A 17,770-nucleotide genomic window follows, 5' to 3' on the forward strand; every position below is an offset into this window, starting at 1 on the left:
GATGTGGGTGGCAGTGTTCACCAGTTGTTTGAGGCCGAGGTTGGCGAGGTTGTCGAGCAGGGTGGTGGTGTTGGGGTCGTTGTTTTGTTCCAGATGGAAGTTGAGGTCGCCTAGGAGGATGTAGTCCGGTGAGGCGAGGGCGTGCGGGGAGATGAAGTCGGCGATGGTGTCGCTGAAAGGGGCGCGAGGTCCGGGAGGACGGTAGACGAGAGATCCTCTGAGGGTGGTCCTCGGGTCGGTGCGAATCTGAAAATGCAGGTGTTCAGCGGCAAGAGGGGAGTCTTCAGTGGAGGTGGTGACGCTGATGGAGTCTTTGAAGACGATGGCGATGCCTCCTCCTACTTGGTTGGTGCGGTCTTTCCTGGAGATCTTGTAGCCTTTGGGGATGGCGGTGGCGATGTCTGGAGCAGAGGAGGCATTCATCCAGGTCTCCGTGATGAAGGCGACGTCCGGTGCTGTGGAGTCTAGGAGGTCCCAGAGTTCAACGGCGTGTTTGTGAACGGAGCGAGCGTTGACTAGGATGCACTTGAGGTGGTTGATGGCGCGTGGGCTTGTGGTCGTAGTTGTTGCGTGGTGGAAGATGCGTTTGCAGGAGTTGCAGGCGAAGGGTCCATGGGTGCGTTTGGGGTGAGCTTGGAAGCAGGTGTTGGAGCGTCCTGGGTTGAGGGCATGGAGGGTGGTGGGGTCATAGCGGATCATCGGGGCTTGGGAGCGCTGGGGACCAGGGGTCATGGCGCTGGGCGCGGGCCAGGCACAGCGGCCGCCATATGAGGTAGGAGGGGGGGGGAGGGGTCAGCTGGGGGCGAATGGGAGCTGGGGGGCGGGGGTGTGCAGGAGGTCGAAGCGGGAAAGCGCGAGGGAGGGGGGGGGACAGGTAGAGTGAGAAGAGCTGGGGGAGGGGGGTTTAAGGATGGAGGGGGGAGAGTGTTAGGAGGTTTAGGAGATTAGGGAGAAAGATAGGTGTAGGGTTGTGAAGATAGGGGAGGGGGGGTTGTAGAGGTGGGTGAGGGTGAGAGGTAGAGTGAGGGGATAGGAAGATAGGTAATAGAGGGGGTGGCGGGAGGGGGGGAGAGATAGAGAAATAGGTAGAGAGAAAAGGTAGATAGAGAAATCGATAGATAGGGAAAAAGATAGAGAGATAGGAAGATAGGAAGATAGGAGGAGGTGGAGAGTGAGGGAGTTGGATAGTGGGATAGAGAGATGGAGAGATAGGTAGATAGGAGGAGTGAGGGAGGTAGAAAGTGAACGGGTTAGATAGGGGAGATAGAGGGGGGGATGCGAGTGGGGGAGGGGGATGAGGCAGGAGCAGGAGGGCAGGCGCGGGGAGAAGAGGACGGAGGAGGCAGAAGAGCCGAAGGCAGAAGACAAGAAGACAAGAAGAAAAGAAGAACAGAAGTAAAGAAGAACAGAAGAGCAGAAGACCGGAAGGACTGAAGACCGGAAGAGCAGAAGACCGGAAGAGCAGAAGACACACAGAAGAACACAGAAGAACACAGAAGAACAGAGAGGAGTACAGAAGAACAGAGAAGAATACAGAAGAACACAGAAGAATACAGAAGAAGACAGAGGAAGACAGAAGAAGACAGAAGAAGACAGAAGAACAGAGAAGAATACAGAAGAACACAGAGGGAGACAGAAGAACACCGAGGAAGACAGAAAAACACAGAGGAAGACAGACGAAGACAGAGGAAGACAGAGGAAGACAGAAGAAGACAGAGGAACACAGAAGAACACAGAAGAACACGGAGGGAGATACAAAAAACGAAGAAACAGGGTGCAGAATACCACAGCAGAAGATGAGGAAGAAGAGAAGAGGAGAGAAGACGGGGAGAAGAGGAGTACAGAAGAAGAATACAGACGAGGAGCGAGGAGGAAGAACAGAGAAGAAGGAAAGAGGAAAAGAAGCAGGAGCAGGAGAGAGGGTGAGTAGCGCGGGGCAGAACGAGGGGCTGGGAGGTACTTACTGTGGGGTGGGTCTCAGGAACTCAGGAACCTGGAGGAGCTGCAGCGGCAGGGGGAGCAACCTACCCTTGGGTCAAAGGTCGCTACCACTGTCGCGCAGCGGCCGCCATATGAGGTAGGAGGGGGGGAGGGGTCAGCTGGGGGCGAATGGGAGCTGGGGGGCGGGGGCGTGCAGGAGGTCGCGGCGGGAAAGCGCGAGGGAGGGGGGGGACAGGTAGAGTGAGAAGAGCTGGGGGAGGGGGGTTTAAGGGTGGAGGGGGGAGAGTGTTAGGAGGTTTAGGAGATTAGGGAGAAAGATAGGTGTAGGGTTGTGAAGATAGGGGAGGGGGGGTTGTAGAGGTGGGTGAGAGGTAGAGTGAGGGGATAGGAAGATAGATAATAGAGGGGGTGGCGGGAGGGGGGGAGAGATAGAGAAATAGGTAGAGAGAAAAGGTAGATAGAGAAATCGATAGATAGGGAAAAAGATAGAGAGATAGGAAGATAGGAAGATAGGAGGAGGTGGAGAGTGAGGGAGTTGGATAGTGGGATAGAGAGATGGAGAGATAGGTAGATAGGAGGAGTGAGGGAGGTAGAAAGTGAACGGGTTAGATAGGGGAGATAGAGGGGGGGATGCGAGTGGGGGAGGGGGATGAGGCAGGAGCAGGAGGGCAGGCGCGGGGAGAAGAGGACGGAGGAGGCAGAAGAGCCGAAGGCAGAAGACAAGAAGACAAGAAGACAAGAAGAAAAGAAGAACAGAAGAAAAGAAGAACAGAAGAGCAGAAGACCGGAAGGACTGAAGACCGGAAGAGCAGAAGACCGGAAGAGCAGAAGACACACAGAAGAACACAGAAGAACAGAGAGGAGTACAGAAGAACAGAGAAGAATACAGAAGAACACAGAAGAATACAGAAGAAGACAGAGGAAGACAGAAGAAGACAGAAGAAGACAGAAGAACAGAGAAGAATACAGAAGAACACAGAGGGAGACAGAAGAACACCGAGGAAGACAGAAAAACACAGAGGAAGACAGAAGAAGACAGAGGAAGACAGAGGAAGACAGAGGAAGACAGAAGAAGACAGAGGAACACAGAAGAACACAGAAGAACACGGAGGGAGATACAAAAAACGAAGAAACAGGGTGCAGAATACCACAGCTGAAGATGAGGAAGAAGAGAAGAGGAGAGAAGACGGGGAGAAGAGGAGTACAGAAGAAGAATACAGACGAGAAGCGAGGAGGAAGAACAGAGAAGAAGGAAAGAGGAAAAGAAGCAGGAGCAGGAGAGAGGGTGAGTAGCGCAGGGCAGAACGAGGGGCTGGGAGGTGGGGGGTACTTACTGTGGGGTGGGTCTCAGGAACTCAGGAACCTGGAGGAGCTGCAGCGGCAGGGGGAGCGACCTACCCTTGGTTGTGTGCAGGAAAGGATGAAGCCGGGTTGATTTAGCCTGTACCCCACCTTTCATAAACAGCAGATCTGCAGAAGAGTCGGTATTCCAAGCTTGGGTTTTTCCGATTTACAAGGAGGCAGCTCTTAATATTGAGACAGGTTCTCTCGGAAGCCTGGTGCCCTGAAGGGACGCTGCAGAACCACAACAGCGTGGTTTGTATTGAAAAGAAAAAAGTATACCTTTTCTAGCGAGCACATGGGGCGAAAGCCTGTTAGAAAGGCATGAGTCCATGGAGAACGTCAAATCAAACAACAAAGAGTGTGAAACACACGCGCTTGAATGATTTCTTCACAGTGCGCTCGCTGTGCCGGAAGTAGCCACTATACGAGCATGCTGTCACTGAACTGGAGCGGGACTCTAAGCAGGCATTGTGTGCAGGGCTGGATGTGACAATAAAAGTGAGCAGTCTCTCCGAGAGCCGAGGGTCGCACTGTAAGTAAGCAGGCTGTGTAAGAGAGCCGGAAGTGCACACCCCTTGGAGGGAGGTGGGGAGGTGGTACTGTCAGGCGAGAGGTTGTGCAGTTTCACATAGCGCCGTAAGAGTGCATCACGCGGTACCGGAGCGGGGCTGGGCTTTGTGCAACGAGAAGGCAGCCTGGACATAGCTGCAGGTGGCGCTGTAGGTGTACATCTTGTGCAAAGCAATGTGAGCAGAGATGGAAGTAGCTCTGTAAGGGAGCAGGTTGTTCAGAGGTGGGGATAGTACCAGTCGCGGCTCGCTGCGCGTTGAAGGGGTGGGGCGGCGCGTGACGGGGTGAGGGGAGGGGGTGCGCGGGGGGGGGGAGAGGGAACAAAAACATTAAATTCGGAAAATATAATAAAAAAATAAAAACTTACCTCCACGCCACTGCTCCCCTGACTCCTCTGATGCTGCTCAGAGCTGCTGCTGGGAGCCTGTGCTCTGCTCTCGCCAGCCCAGCAACACCGTGCCGAGACGGCCGGCCAAACAGTAGGCTATGCAGTACTGGGACTGTACTGTAAATGAACAGGCTCTGCAGTAATCGGATTATGCTATAAGTGAGCAGGCTATCCAGTACTGGGACTGCACTGTAAATGAACAGGCTGTGCAGTACTGGGGTTGTACTTAAGCGAGCGGGCCACGTAGAACTGAGACTGCACTCTAAGTGAACAGGTTGTGCATGATTGAGATTGGACTGTAAATAAGTGAGTGGACTATGCAGTACTGGGACTGTACTGTAAGTGAACAGGCTGTGCGATAGTGAGATTTTACTGTAAGTGAGTGGGCTTTGCAGTACTGGAACTGCACTGTGAGTGAACAGATTGTGCAGTACTGGGATTGTACTTAAGCAAGCGGGCTATGCAGTACTGGGACTGTACTGTAAGTGAACAGGCTGTGCAGGATTGACATTGTACTGTAAGTAAGTGAGCGGACTATGCAGGACTAGGACTGCACTGTAAGTGAACAGGCTGTGCGATACTGAGATTTTGCTGTAAGTGAGTGGGTTTTGCAGTACTGGAACTGCACTGTGAGTGAACAGGCTGTGCAGTACTGGGATTGTATTTAAACAAGCAGGCTATGGAGTACTGGGACTACACTGTAAGTGAGCAGGTTGTGCAGTACTGCACTGGCTGTGCAGGACTGAGATTGTACTGTAAGTAAGTGAGCGGGCTATGCAGTACTGGGCCTGTACTGTACGTGAGCAGGCTGTGCAGTACTGGGACTGTACTGTAAGTGAGCAGGCTGTGCAGTACTGCACTGGCTGTGCAGGACTGAGATTGTACTGTAAGTAAGTGAGCGGGCTATGCAGTACTGGGACTGTACTGTAAGTGAACAGGCTGTGCAGTAATCAGATTATATTGTAAGTAAGTGAGCCGGCTATGCAGTACTGGGACTGCACTGTAAATTAACAGGCTGTGCAGTAATCAGATTATACTGTAACTAAGTGAGCAGGTTGTGCTGTACTGGGGCTGTACTGTAAGTGAACAGGCTGTGCAGTAATCGGATTATACTGTAAGTAAGTGAGCGGGCTATGCAGTACTGGGACTGTACTGTAAGTGAGCAGGCTGTGCAGTACTGGGACTGTACTGTAAGTGAACAGGCTGTGCAGTAATCAGATTATATTGTAAGTAAGTGAGCAGGCTATGCAGTACTGGGACTGCACTGTAAATTAACAGGCTGTGCAGTAATCAGATTATACTGTAACTAAGTGAGCAGGCTGTGCTGTACTGGGGCTGTACTGTAAGTGAACAGGCTGTGCAGTAATCGGATTATACTGTAAGTAAGTGAGCGGGCTATGCAGTACTGGGACTGTACTGTAAGTGAGCGGGCTATGCAGTACTGGGACTGTACTGTAAGTGAACAGGCTGTGCAGTAATCAGATTATATTGTAAGTAAGTGAGCAAGCTATGCAGTACTGGGACTGCACTGTAAATTAACAGGCTGTGCAGTAATCAGATTATACTGTAACTAAGTGAGCAGGCTGTGCAGTACTGGGGCTGCACTGTAAGTGAAGAGGCTGTGCAGTAATCGGATTATACTGTAAGTAAGTGAGCGGGCTATGCAGTACTGGGACTGTACTGTAAGTGAGCAGGCTGTGCAGTACTGGGACTGCACTGTAAGTGAACAGACTGTTCAGACCCTACGGTGGCCCTGCAAGTGAGCAGGCAACCCTCCACCGCATAAGTGATGCGATTTGCAGAGGTGGCGGAGCTGCTGATCCCATGGGATCGCGCTCCATCCATCACCCCGTCATTAATGCCTCTAATTCTCTAATTGCCTTGTTTCCCTTGGATGCTAATCCAAAAGTGGCCGAAAGCAGTGACAGGCAAAGTCGATACCACTGACAGCAGAGGCCTGCGGAAGGTGCCGCAGATGTTTATAAGGCTGCCTAATGATGCAGCTCACATGTATCGGCCCGCTATAGCCCCCGAGGGTTATCAGTGTGTTTCTTTGCCCACGCAGAGCACGTTCTGAGCCCTGCTGTGTGGTGATGCACATGCTTATTACCGTATTCGGGGGTGATGCGAGTGTCTCTGAGACATCAGGGAGTTACTAGGCTTTTTCTAAGTTGGTTTGAGGGTGCTGTGCAAGATGAGAAGCCCACTGAGGGGTATTACACGTAGTTGTAAGCTATGAAATAGAGGTGGGGCATGCATATGTGGCACAATGGAGTGACGCACACATGTGTAACTGCTGTGGATGCTGTGCACTTGTATGTGTACTAGTAAGGGTTCTGTGCATATCCATAAGTGCTGAGGGGTGTATACATGTTTTTATATATATACATTGTTGGAATTTGCCCTTTTTGCAGGGTCATCCCCAATCTTTTTGCCTCCTTCCCCCTATTTTTTCTGACCTGTTTTTGTTGGCTTTAGAACTCTGAGCACTTTACCACTGCTAACCAGTGCTAAAGTGCATATGCTCCCTGTGTAAATTATATTGTTGATTGGTTTCTCCATGATTGGCATATTTGATTTACTAGTAAGTCCCTAGTAAAGTGCACAGGGCCTGTAAATCAAATGCTTCTATTGGGCCTACAGCACTGGTTGTGTCACCCACATTAGTAGCCCTGTAATCATGTCCCAGGCCTGCCACTACAGTGTCTGTGTGTGCAGTTTTAAACTGTAAATTCGACTTGGCAAGTGTACCCACCTGCCAGGCCTAAACCTTCCCTTTTCTCACATGTAAGACACCCCTAAGGTAGGCCCTAGGTAGCCCCAAGGGCAGGGTGCAGTGTATGGTAGGTAGGACATATAGTAATGTGTTTTATATACCCTGACAGTGAAATGCTGCTAAAATCGTTTTTCACTGTTGGAAGGCCTGTCCCTCTCATAGGTTAACATGGAGGCTACCTTTAAATATGATTAAAGTGTAGATTCCCTTTGGGACCGGCTAGACATGTGGAGTTTGGGGTCTTTGAGCTCACAATTTAAAAATACATCTTTTAGTAAAGTTGATTTAAGATTGTGTGTTTGAAAATGCAATTTTTAGAAAGTGAGCTTTTTCTTGCTTAAACCATTTCTGTGACTCTGCCTGTTTGTGGATTCCCTGTCTGGGTCAGTTTGACAGTTCGGCTGGTTGCACCTCATACTAGACAGTGACACAAGGGAGCTGGGGTGTAGTCTGCATTTCCTGATGAGCCATCTGTGGTAGGAGGGAGGGGAGGAGTGGTCACTCACACCTGAAAGGGCTGTGTCTGCCCTCACACAATGCAGTCTCCAAGCCCCTGGTGTGTGTCTGTGGCCTGCCCTGGGCAAGGCAGGATTTCACAAACAAGAGAGAATTTTCTTTGAAGTAAGCCTACTTCAAAGGGAAACATGGGTATAAGAAGGGCACCCAAAACAACAGACTTTAGAACACTTCTGGAAACCAAGAGGAACCTCTGCCTGGAGAAGAGCTGAGGAGCTGAGGATGAAGAGATGCCCTGCCTTTGACTGTGCTTTGTGGAACTATCCTGCAGTTGCTGCTTCTGCCTGTGCTAGAGGACAAAAACTGGAATTTGTGTTGCCTTCCTTCTTGTGAAGAACTCTCCAAGGGCTTGAACTAGAGCTTGCCTCCTGTTGTTGAAGTTTCAGGGACAGCAAAGACTTCTCTCTGCCAGCACCTGGAGCCTCTGCTGAGACTCCTACCCTGCCAAGTGGTGCCCATCCAGTTCCTGGGACCCTGAAAGGAGAAGCTGGCAGGACAAGAGTGAGAAATCCACACACAGACCGCTGTGCGGGGAGAAGATCGACACAACTCCGATACGCGGTTGAAAAATAGACGCGCCGCCGGCTTTGCGGCTGACAATCGCTGCTCGATTGCAGCACGGCTGGAAGATTGACACATGCGGCTGGAGAAACAACGTGCAGCATCGCTGACAGAGGCTGGTAAGATTGCAACCCGCGCTGCGTGGTTTTTGGATCATCGTGCAGCATGATTTCCGACGCAAACATCGCTGGGCATGTAAAAATGATGCAAGGCCTGCCCGGACCCAAGAGTGCTGTTCGAATCGACGCATCGCTCTTCTGCAGAGAGAAGAAACAACGCACTCCGACTTGACTGAAGGAGAAACAACGCACGGTCTCGCTTGTGAGTGATATCGACGCAACGCAAGCCCTTTTTGACGCACACTCGCCCATGCGGTGTTATTTTTGATGCACCCAGGTACATTCCCACGCTAACAGCGTTAGCGTTGTATTTAAAATTACATGAAGACTCTTTTTGGTTTTTAATTGATAACTTGACTTGTGTATTGTGGATTTTTGTCACTTTGGTCTTGTTTTGTTTAGATAAATATTTTCTATTGTTCTAAACCTGTGTTGTGTTATTTTGTAGTGTTTTCATTAAGTGACTCTGTGTGTTGGTACACATTCTTTACACCAGCACTCTGAATTTAGGCCTACTGCTCGTGCCAAGCTACCAAGGGAGCGAGCGGGGGTTAGCTGAGGGTGATTCTCTTTTACCCTGACTAGAGTGAGGGTCCTTGCTTGGACAGGGGGTAACCTGACTGCCAACCAAAGACCCCATATCTGATATACATTTATACTGTTAGTTTCTGTTGAGATTTTGAAGTCAATTGATAGGTGCTGCTCATGATTTAGAAAAACAATCTTCATATGTCTACAAGCCCAGTGGTGGTACTGTGTAGAATTCAATTGATGCACACTGTAAATATTCACAAGCTACTGGGAGGTGGTGCACATGTTAATAGACCAGTGAACAGTGCTGCATGTGTCGCTAAGCCACTAAATGATGCTGCGTGGCTCTAATACCTGTTGGCATCCGTTTGAACCACACTTTGGAAACTGTACATTATGAAGTCATTAGTGAACCTTTCGGAAATGTAATATTGACCCGCTAAGTATCCCCAGTGAGGGACATCTGCCCTAGATATTACTGATATTATGTTTATATTTATGCCTCTGCAGTGAAAGTGATGTGTGTGTGCGCGAGTGTGTGTGTGTGTGTGTGTATATATGACACTTAGTGCACACACACTCACATACACCCAAACACATATATGTAGACAGATTTATCTTTTATGATTAATTTGTTGCAAAATAATGAATGCTATTGAGGCCTAGAGAATTTATGCAATTATGTGGCTGCAGCATTGCCGTAAATTTGTGTATTTACTCCAATTGCCACGTAACTTGTCACATAATTTGCTGAATTCCACAAAAAATGTGTTGTTCCTACCTCAAATGGCTAAAGATACTGCTGCTAGAGAATGTACTGCAACATTTGTGTTTTCTTAATGCATAATATAGATTACCTTTGGGGGTGTGTGTGTGTGTGTGAGAAAGAGATATGTAGAAATATATTATGGTTTATGAGTCATCTATGTACCTCCGCTGTGCACGACCTTTGGAGCTTTGTCTCCTGTGTTCCATCAAACTTGTGTGAATTGGATAAAATGTTCTTTAAAAACTTTGGTAACAGAACAAAACAGAACAAAGGGGATTGCATTGGTGAATCATAAACATACACTCGTAGAGAGGCCAAAATTATAAAAATTAAAAGCAGGTGCTTTTTAGTGTCTGTGCAAGTACTGAAATGTCCTTGTCCGAAGCCCAACATTTCACTTGCTTAGCCTCTGTCTTGAGGGCTTTTCAGATGATCTAACTAGTCACGCAGTGCTTTCCAAACTTTTTATAACCATGACCCACTTTTTAGAATGACAAACGTTTGAGACAAATCTAGCTTTAATAAACATGAGGTGTTCGATTTTTTAAATGTAACTACTGTAAAGCTTCGTGTGGTAGAGCACTGTCATTTACAGACAATATATTTTCCAATGCCACGGCCACTAAAGGTGCACAGATGTACAGTTTTACAGATTGAACTATATTGCTCACAAATGATAATATGTGGAAATGGGGTTTCAGCGAATATTTATCATTTATGCATCACTAAGTAAAGTGTATTGATTTGTTTGGATCCTATTAAAATCTTTGCTTCCATCACACTTCAGAGTTAAAAAAAAAGTACTTCATTTTGCTTTTCTGATTGCTGAATGTGTACAGTTTATTTACAGGTATTTACATTTTGTTGTGTGTTATAAAAATGACATCCTATTACCTTTCACACCTCTGTACCTGAGCAAGTTTGTTACATAATACACTTCATTTTTCTCTCACTGACTACAAAGTGAGAAAAGTTTTTAAACACCAATCTCCTTGTTGAAAAAAAAACAGCAGTTTGTTTGAAGACATAGCCTGACATTTGACCTCTGTCTTGAAGCATAGCAAATGTGAGGAGTACAGAATTTAAAGACATCTTTATTTATTGCATGGACTTCCACGACCCGCCAAATATCAGCCGACAACCCACCAATGGGTCATAATGCACACTTTGGGAACACTTAGCTAGTCGCTCATCTAGATATGTATACCTGGAGGCTTCATCTTTAACATGGTGGCCAAGTTGTTCCGTGTCAGCTGTGACACATACAATCAGCCTTTTCTAGTTAAAATCACTTTGCTTGCTAGCTTTTTAACCAATGCTTTCAATACTGAAGGTTAAAACTGCAAGTCCCAGAATGCAATGTGTTATTTGCAAACTGGCCAGGACAGGGTGAAGGTTTGCACACGACTTGGGCCCCTGCTTTTGAAAGGGCGCAATACTGTGTGATGAAAACATTCCCCTATAGTGACAGCAACATCCTATCAAGGATGCATAATATATCTTTGTCCCACCACGCTTCCTCATCATTCCCGGGTCCTTCACTCATGCACTGTTGAACTGAGCACTGGTAGCACTTGTTACGATGCCTTAAAGTGCTATGGCGTTATCTACAAATGAGCCACTCTGTCTTCTTCCCCCACACTGCAGCCCGAGGAGGTCGGCCAGGAGGTCTTGGAAGGTTCCGCAGCTGAGCCACTGCTAGAGCCAGAAGGGGAAAACTATGAAGCGCCCCCACAGGTGAGTGTGGTCTGCTAGAAGGTTTGGAGGGTACCGGGGAGCCCCAACAGTGATGTAAGAGAGACCGAAATCTCTGGAGGTCCACAAGCGTGATATTTGGTGGGTTAAGTCCTCCAAAACGATATTTTAACAACGTTTACCAGCAATGAAAAGTTCATTGGCCTGATTTAGAAGTGGTGGTAACGGGAACAGGACAGATTGATGGAAATAGCATTTATAGACTGCCCTTGATAAGGTAGCCCACAACCCCCAAGTGCTATTCCCATCTGCTATTTGCCTACTTGGTGGCACTGTACAGGAAAAATAAACAAATGTACCCCAGGCACAGGGAGAAAAAAGCCAGCGGTTCAGGCACATTGATGTTTTTATTGACATACTTTGGTGATCTGTCTTCAAAAAATAAGAATAATTTCTACAGGAGCTGCTATCCTTTTAAGACAGGCTTGACAGGGCTTGTATCTGCAAGACCTCCTGCTACTAATTCTTTAAAATATACATAGAGTGAGATTTGAATTCACCCAGAGGAGTAGTACTCACTCACCTCATGCCACTGGCTGTTTGGTATAACCTTCCGCAAACTACGGAGTGCTTGCACTGGACTGCACAAGGGACTATTTTGTATCACAAAACTACCCTGAATTATCACACAATAAATTCTTCTTGTCATAGACTCGTATACATAAAAATGTTTTGGTTGTATTTTTTGTCTTTGAAGCAGTTTTTTTCAAACAGTTATTGAGGATTCAAAAAGCAATCAAATTATTGGCTTTGCCAGTGCCTGTATTCTTACTGAAGCAGCTCCCATCAAGGAGGCAGGAGAAACTTAGGTGAAAAAACATCTGATCCAGAGGTAAACCGTAATTTAGGGGGTTGACTGGACATGGTGCTTTCACCTCCCCAGCTGTTTGGCACTCAATGCATTACGCTTGAAATCCCCCGTGGATCGCTCTGGGAGTGAGACTGCCTTTCACAGTGTGAGGATTACTTCTAATGAGTGAAAATTGACAAATCTGAAGTAAGGCTGAAGTGATGGAGGTATATAACAGAGATGTACAAAACAAGCCCTCCTTTGAAGGAAGCAGAACACCACAGAATTGTGTATCTGCAAGTCCCTTAGGTCAGAAGCAGTCATCTCACGTTTGAATGTGAAAGACCTGGGAAGTTAGTCACTTCTCATAGCCTGATATTTATTTTTTTATTTTTGTGATCTTATCTAGTGCAGACATGACACGGAAGCATCCAAACGCTTCACAATAAATCAGAACATGTCAATAATAAATAGAAAATATAAATGTACAATAGAGGTGGAGTGTTCCCCGGGTTAGCCTCCCCGTGAGGTACAGCACTTCACACATATTTAATGTAAAACATAGCAGTGAAAAGCAGGTGGTACAGTACTACATGAGGTTCATAAGTTTTCTGTGCTGTTTGAGGTTGGGGTTCAATTGTCAGGAGCATGAGGAAGCACGAGATGTTAAGGCCAGGTGTCTTTCTAAGAGAAGAGTTTGAAGGTGGCATGACATGGTTTGGTGGCGGCTCAGCAGGAGGGAGTTCCAGAGTCTCGCGGCGCTTCTGGAGAAGTATTGGTTTCTCTATCGCTCGTGCTTGAAGTGGGAGGGGGGAGGAGGGGAGAGGTGAGGAGGAGCAAATGAGTATTTCTTGAATCTCGCTGGTGCCTATGAGTCTCAGTTTCTCGGACAGGTAGGAGGGTAAAGAGGAGTGAAGAGCCTTGTGAGTGGTGCGGGCAGTTTTAAATTGAGCTCTCACATCTATGGGAGCCACTGCAGAGAGGGTAGAATGAGGGAGATGGTATTACATTTCTTGTGCCCCGTTATGAAATGGACTTCCGCATGTAGGGCTGCTCTGAGAAGACCTAGATGGACTTTGGGAAAACCATAAAGGAGTGAATTCAGTAGTTGAGTCTAAAGAGCTTGAGCGCCTGGGCAACAGATTTGAGGTTGTGTGCTGGAATGAAGTTCCTGATTCCCCAAAAGAGCCTTACTGGGAAACAAGCACTCTTAGCCATGGAGGAAATATGGTTCTGGAAGTATAGGCAACTGTCAAGGGTGAATCCCAGCAATTTGGAATTCTGAATAATGAAAGGGTGGATGTCAATGTCCAGGAGGCGATCCATCCTGTCTTGGACATCCAGTCTTTGATCCGCAAGTTAGCTTTTATTGGAGAGATGAGAAGATTTTCTGTTTTCACTTGGTTTAGTTTGAGGTGCTTGTTAGTTATCCAAGCTTGAATGATGTTCAGGAATTTGGATAAGCAGGTGAATGCTTCCAGGCATCAGACCTTCAAGTAAATGCGGGTGTCGGCGAATAGGTGGAAGAGAACTCCAGAGTCCTTGAGGATTGTGCAGAGGGCTTCGAAGTAAAGGTTGAAAAGGGTTGGGGAGAGAATTGAACTTGAAGACCTCTTGTTGCAGGCTGATCGGATCCGAGATAGCATTCTCCATTTTTACAGTTTGGGAGTGGTTTGTTAGCTATGAGGTAAACCACTTAGGCACAACACAAGCAATGCTTATTCGAAGGGTGTCTAACAAAGCCTGGTGACTGACTGTGTCAAGCGCTGCGGACAGGCCGAGGAGGACAATTGACAAGACTTGACAGTGTCTAGGATGCAGAGGGCATCGTCCACAGTCTGCAGAATTGCAGTCTCAGTGCTGTGGCCCTGATCGGATCCAGAATGGAGAGAGTCAAGGAGGTTGTTATCCTGAATGTGGGATGACAGTTGGAGAGCTATGTAGCTTACAGTCACCTTGCGTAGGAGGTGTGTGACTGACTGTTCATTCTCCATCCCTCCCTGCTTCTCAGGAACATCACAAGTTAGGAAAATACAATATGGTATTCTAAGGATTTTGGTTTCCTTGTTTTATTTGCCTTTACATCAAACCTTATGTAGAGCTTGAAAATCCGCCTGAAATACTCTACACTCTTATGAACATCTTTCGAGTCGATTTTGAAAGTTGGTGATGTTATATTGCCATCTCGTGGTTGATTGAGTTAGGCAACCATTTAATTAGAATACATTTGTTCCTATTTCAGAGGACACTGATAATGTGTTTTGTACACCTCGGTAAAGTTTAATTTACACCAGTGGAATTTGCAAACTTTGCTGAAATTTCGCATTAAATGTTTTCACCTAATGTTTGCCCACGGGAGACTGGTTCATGTAGTAAATATCTCCACGAACCAGTCTCCTGCTGGTGTCTTCAATTATTTATACAAGCCATACTCTCATTTGGAAAAAACAAGTCAAATGAGATGTTGACAGACACAGTTCATGATAAAATCAGCATTTTGTGATCAGTACATGATATTTTGAAGAAAAAATCACAGAAACACACTTTGGCCCTCATTCTAACCCTGGCGGTGTAACACCGCCAGGGCAGAGGGCAGAGGGCAGAGGAAGCACCGCCAACAGGCTGGCGGTGCTTCCTGGGCCATTCTGACCGGTCAGAAAAGGGGAACCAGCGGTTTCCCGCCGGTTTTCCCCTGGCCCAGGGAATCCTCCATGGCGGCGCTGCTTGCAGCGCCCCCATGGAGATTCCGACCCCCTTACCGCCAGACTGTTTCTGGCGGTTTTCACCGCCAGGAATAGGCTGGCGGTAACGGGTGTCGTGGGGCCCCTGAACTGCCCATGCCTGTGGCATGGGCAGTGCAGGGGCCCCCTAACAGGGCCCCACCATGATTTTCACTGTCTGCTGAGCAGACAGTGAAAATCGCGACGGGTGCCACTGCACCCGTCGCACCCCTGCAACTCCGCCGGCTCCATTCGGAGCCGGAATCCTCGTTGCAGGGGCATTTCCGCTGGGACGGCGGGCGCTCTTTTGGAGAGCGCCCGCCGGCCCAGCGGAAATGTGAGAATGGCCGCCGCGGTCTTTTGACCGCGGTGCGGTCATTTGTCAGCGGGACTTTGGCGGGTGGCCTCGGCCGCCCGCCAAAGTCTGAATTAGGCCCTTTGTGTATACCCCTAGGTTATTAAAGAACCACACTCAAAGTTATTACTATAGCCATATTTAACTGCAAGACATTAACAAACGTTGAAGCAGAAGCTGAAGTGGCCGGAGAATAATAAATGCAACACGAATCAGATCAGTTGTCAGAGCATTAGAACTGTGGTGCATACAAAGACCCAAGCATTATTGACTTGGTAGACGAAGCACAATGAAACTCGGTGCAGTGTTTTCCAGTGCCACGTGATATGCACGTCCATGCACTAGCAAAATCTGAGTTTTGCAAGTGGAGTGGGGAAAACATGCAAAAATTAGTGCCCCATGTCAATGGCAGCTTATTCTCCATTTTCAGGTAGAATTTCCCCTGGACATTTCAATTGTTAGATGACATGCGCAGTTGGATCAGTCCTGCCAAACAGTTTGCCAACAGGATTTGAAGTTGGCCAGTATCTCTCATTAGTGGTCAAAGTCGGATAAGTGGTCAATTCATAAGCCTGGAATTATTATAATACTTCTTATAATATAATAAGATTCATAATAATAATTATTTATTAAGAAAAAGTGCACCACAACATGCTTACAATCCATTGCAGTAAGAATTAATGTCACTGTTTTCAGAGGAAATAAAGTTAGCACAGAAGACATTCATATCTAGGCACCGTCTTGCCCATCTAACAGACAAGGGGACCCGTTGTGACGTAGGGTAAGTAAGGTAGTAAGTGTTCACGATTTTAAATATCGATTGCGAGGAAGATGCAGAAGCAATCACAAGATCTAAATGATTTTCTCTTCGTAGCTATAGGCAGTAGGCATTACTGGCTGTGATTTCTCCATCTGTCAATTAGCCTTTTGACAGTAAAGCGCTCGCCTGGAGTTAGCGTGTTCATGCTTGGAAGACTGTGAAAGGCATTGCCCCCATTAATGCAGCTAAAGGTTGAACACTTTTCTATTGCGTTTTAGTTAGAAGGGTTAGCATCTCATACATAAATAAAAACCTCTTAGCTGTTACTAAAAATATTGTTTCTTAATCAAAAGTTTTAAAATCGATTTCAAAATGAAATGCCAGGTCTCTTCCATAATTGAAGATGTTTAAGATAAAATATTAAGCTTTAAACAATTTAGCAACATTTTAAAAACAACGTTTTACTCCACCAGCCCATACAATTGTAATGCTTAATGGTTGTTCTTTTATGCAAATTGGCAGCTTTTAGATAGTCAGTGAGGTTTCACAGCTACTTAGCTGGCTAATGGGCAAGGAGCAAAGATTGTGTACTCTTCGGCTCGCAGTCAGACCAATAGCAAAGAAACTCCACTGTCTATTCCCAACGAGGCAAATCGGATATTACGTATTGAGTAGTGAAACCCAGCAAATGCTTTACTGACAGCAAAGTAAATAGCACAGACTCTATACTGATTGGCTGGCAGCCAGGCCAATAGGCAGATGTAACTTTTTACGGTGTCCCTGGCTATCTAGAACATGTAAGCGTCCAGGTAAACGGTGATGTTTCTCTGCTACTTGCTCGGTCGGTAGACAAATAGTAGAGCATTGCATTAGCATCTGGTTTCTTAAGTTGTGAGGTTTGCCCATTTATCTTGCTTTGTTCCCAAGCTCACAGCTAAATAGAATACTGTCTCTTCTATTTACCTGTAGTCCAGCTAAATAGTGAAGTATTTTTGCTACTAAGTTGGATGTCACATAACTAATAGAAATTATTATTTACTATCTGTCCCGACCTGGATAAATAAGCAGATTTTTTTTTTTAGAAAATTGTTTCAAAAATTGTAAATTTGTAAGAACTTCAGAGTCCTCAAGCTTATCAACTACTAGCCAGCGAATCATTCCTTTGGCTGCCCCTGTTGGCTTGCCCTGTGCCCGCGCAGTTGGCTTCTCTGTGGCCCAAATCAAACCTCACATCCCCGTTCTCCTTCAAAGAAGGCGGCCCAGAAGACTTCACCGTAGTTGATACCTGGCAGTCCCAACACAGCTCATTTCACCTTTAGGAAGCAAAGGCAAGAAGGCCAAGCAGTTGTGCAGCATTGTAGCATGACTCTCATACTCTCGCCTGCCTATTGAGGTGCAACAGCGAGGTTGGTGGACCATACGTAGGGTGCTGGTAGACCTTTCACTGTGCCAACAGCCTGGCACTTTGCTCCACAAAAACCACAGAAGGTGAAGGATGGAACGTTTTCAAACTGTAAATCGCTCAAGTGCACATTCCAGTACTTCATTTTTTTTGTCCACTACGCCATTCCAGAAATAAAGCAACCATGTGCACGTCATTCTTCGAAGGGGACGTGGCTGTGTAGTTTGTAGTGAGCTGTCCCCATTGTATTAAGACAAGACTGATTTTAAAATACTTCTTTAATTAGTTTTTATTATTATCCTTTAATGCACAGAATCAAATAAACACATGCTCCAACACCACATACATGATAGCTCTTGCAAAAACCAAATTTATATTTTTCTCTCTACACCCATATGGCTATTTAGCTACTAGTAGAAATTAATCATGTGCAAATTTTAAGTTGAGTATTACTGCACACACTTATATTGTGT

General features: G+C 46.7%; 1 protein-coding gene across 2 annotated transcripts in view; it reads left to right on the forward strand.

Moving 5' to 3' along the window:
* The window catches only part of SNCB (synuclein beta), a 95,529-nt gene that overhangs the window by 65,213 nt on the left and 12,546 nt on the right, over window positions 1-17,770 (forward strand). For both annotated transcript variants that reach the window (XM_069244561.1, XM_069244562.1), the window contains exon 5: window positions 11,163-11,252. In XM_069244561.1, coding sequence (XP_069100662.1) covers window positions 11,163-11,252 — 90 coding nt within the window. The remainder of the gene's footprint in view (window positions 1-11,162; window positions 11,253-17,770) is intronic.

The sequence above is a fragment of the Pleurodeles waltl genome, chromosome 7 (assembly GCF_031143425.1).
Source record: "Pleurodeles waltl isolate 20211129_DDA chromosome 7, aPleWal1.hap1.20221129, whole genome shotgun sequence".
In the NCBI taxonomy this organism is placed as follows: Eukaryota; Metazoa; Chordata; class Amphibia; order Caudata; family Salamandridae; genus Pleurodeles; species Pleurodeles waltl.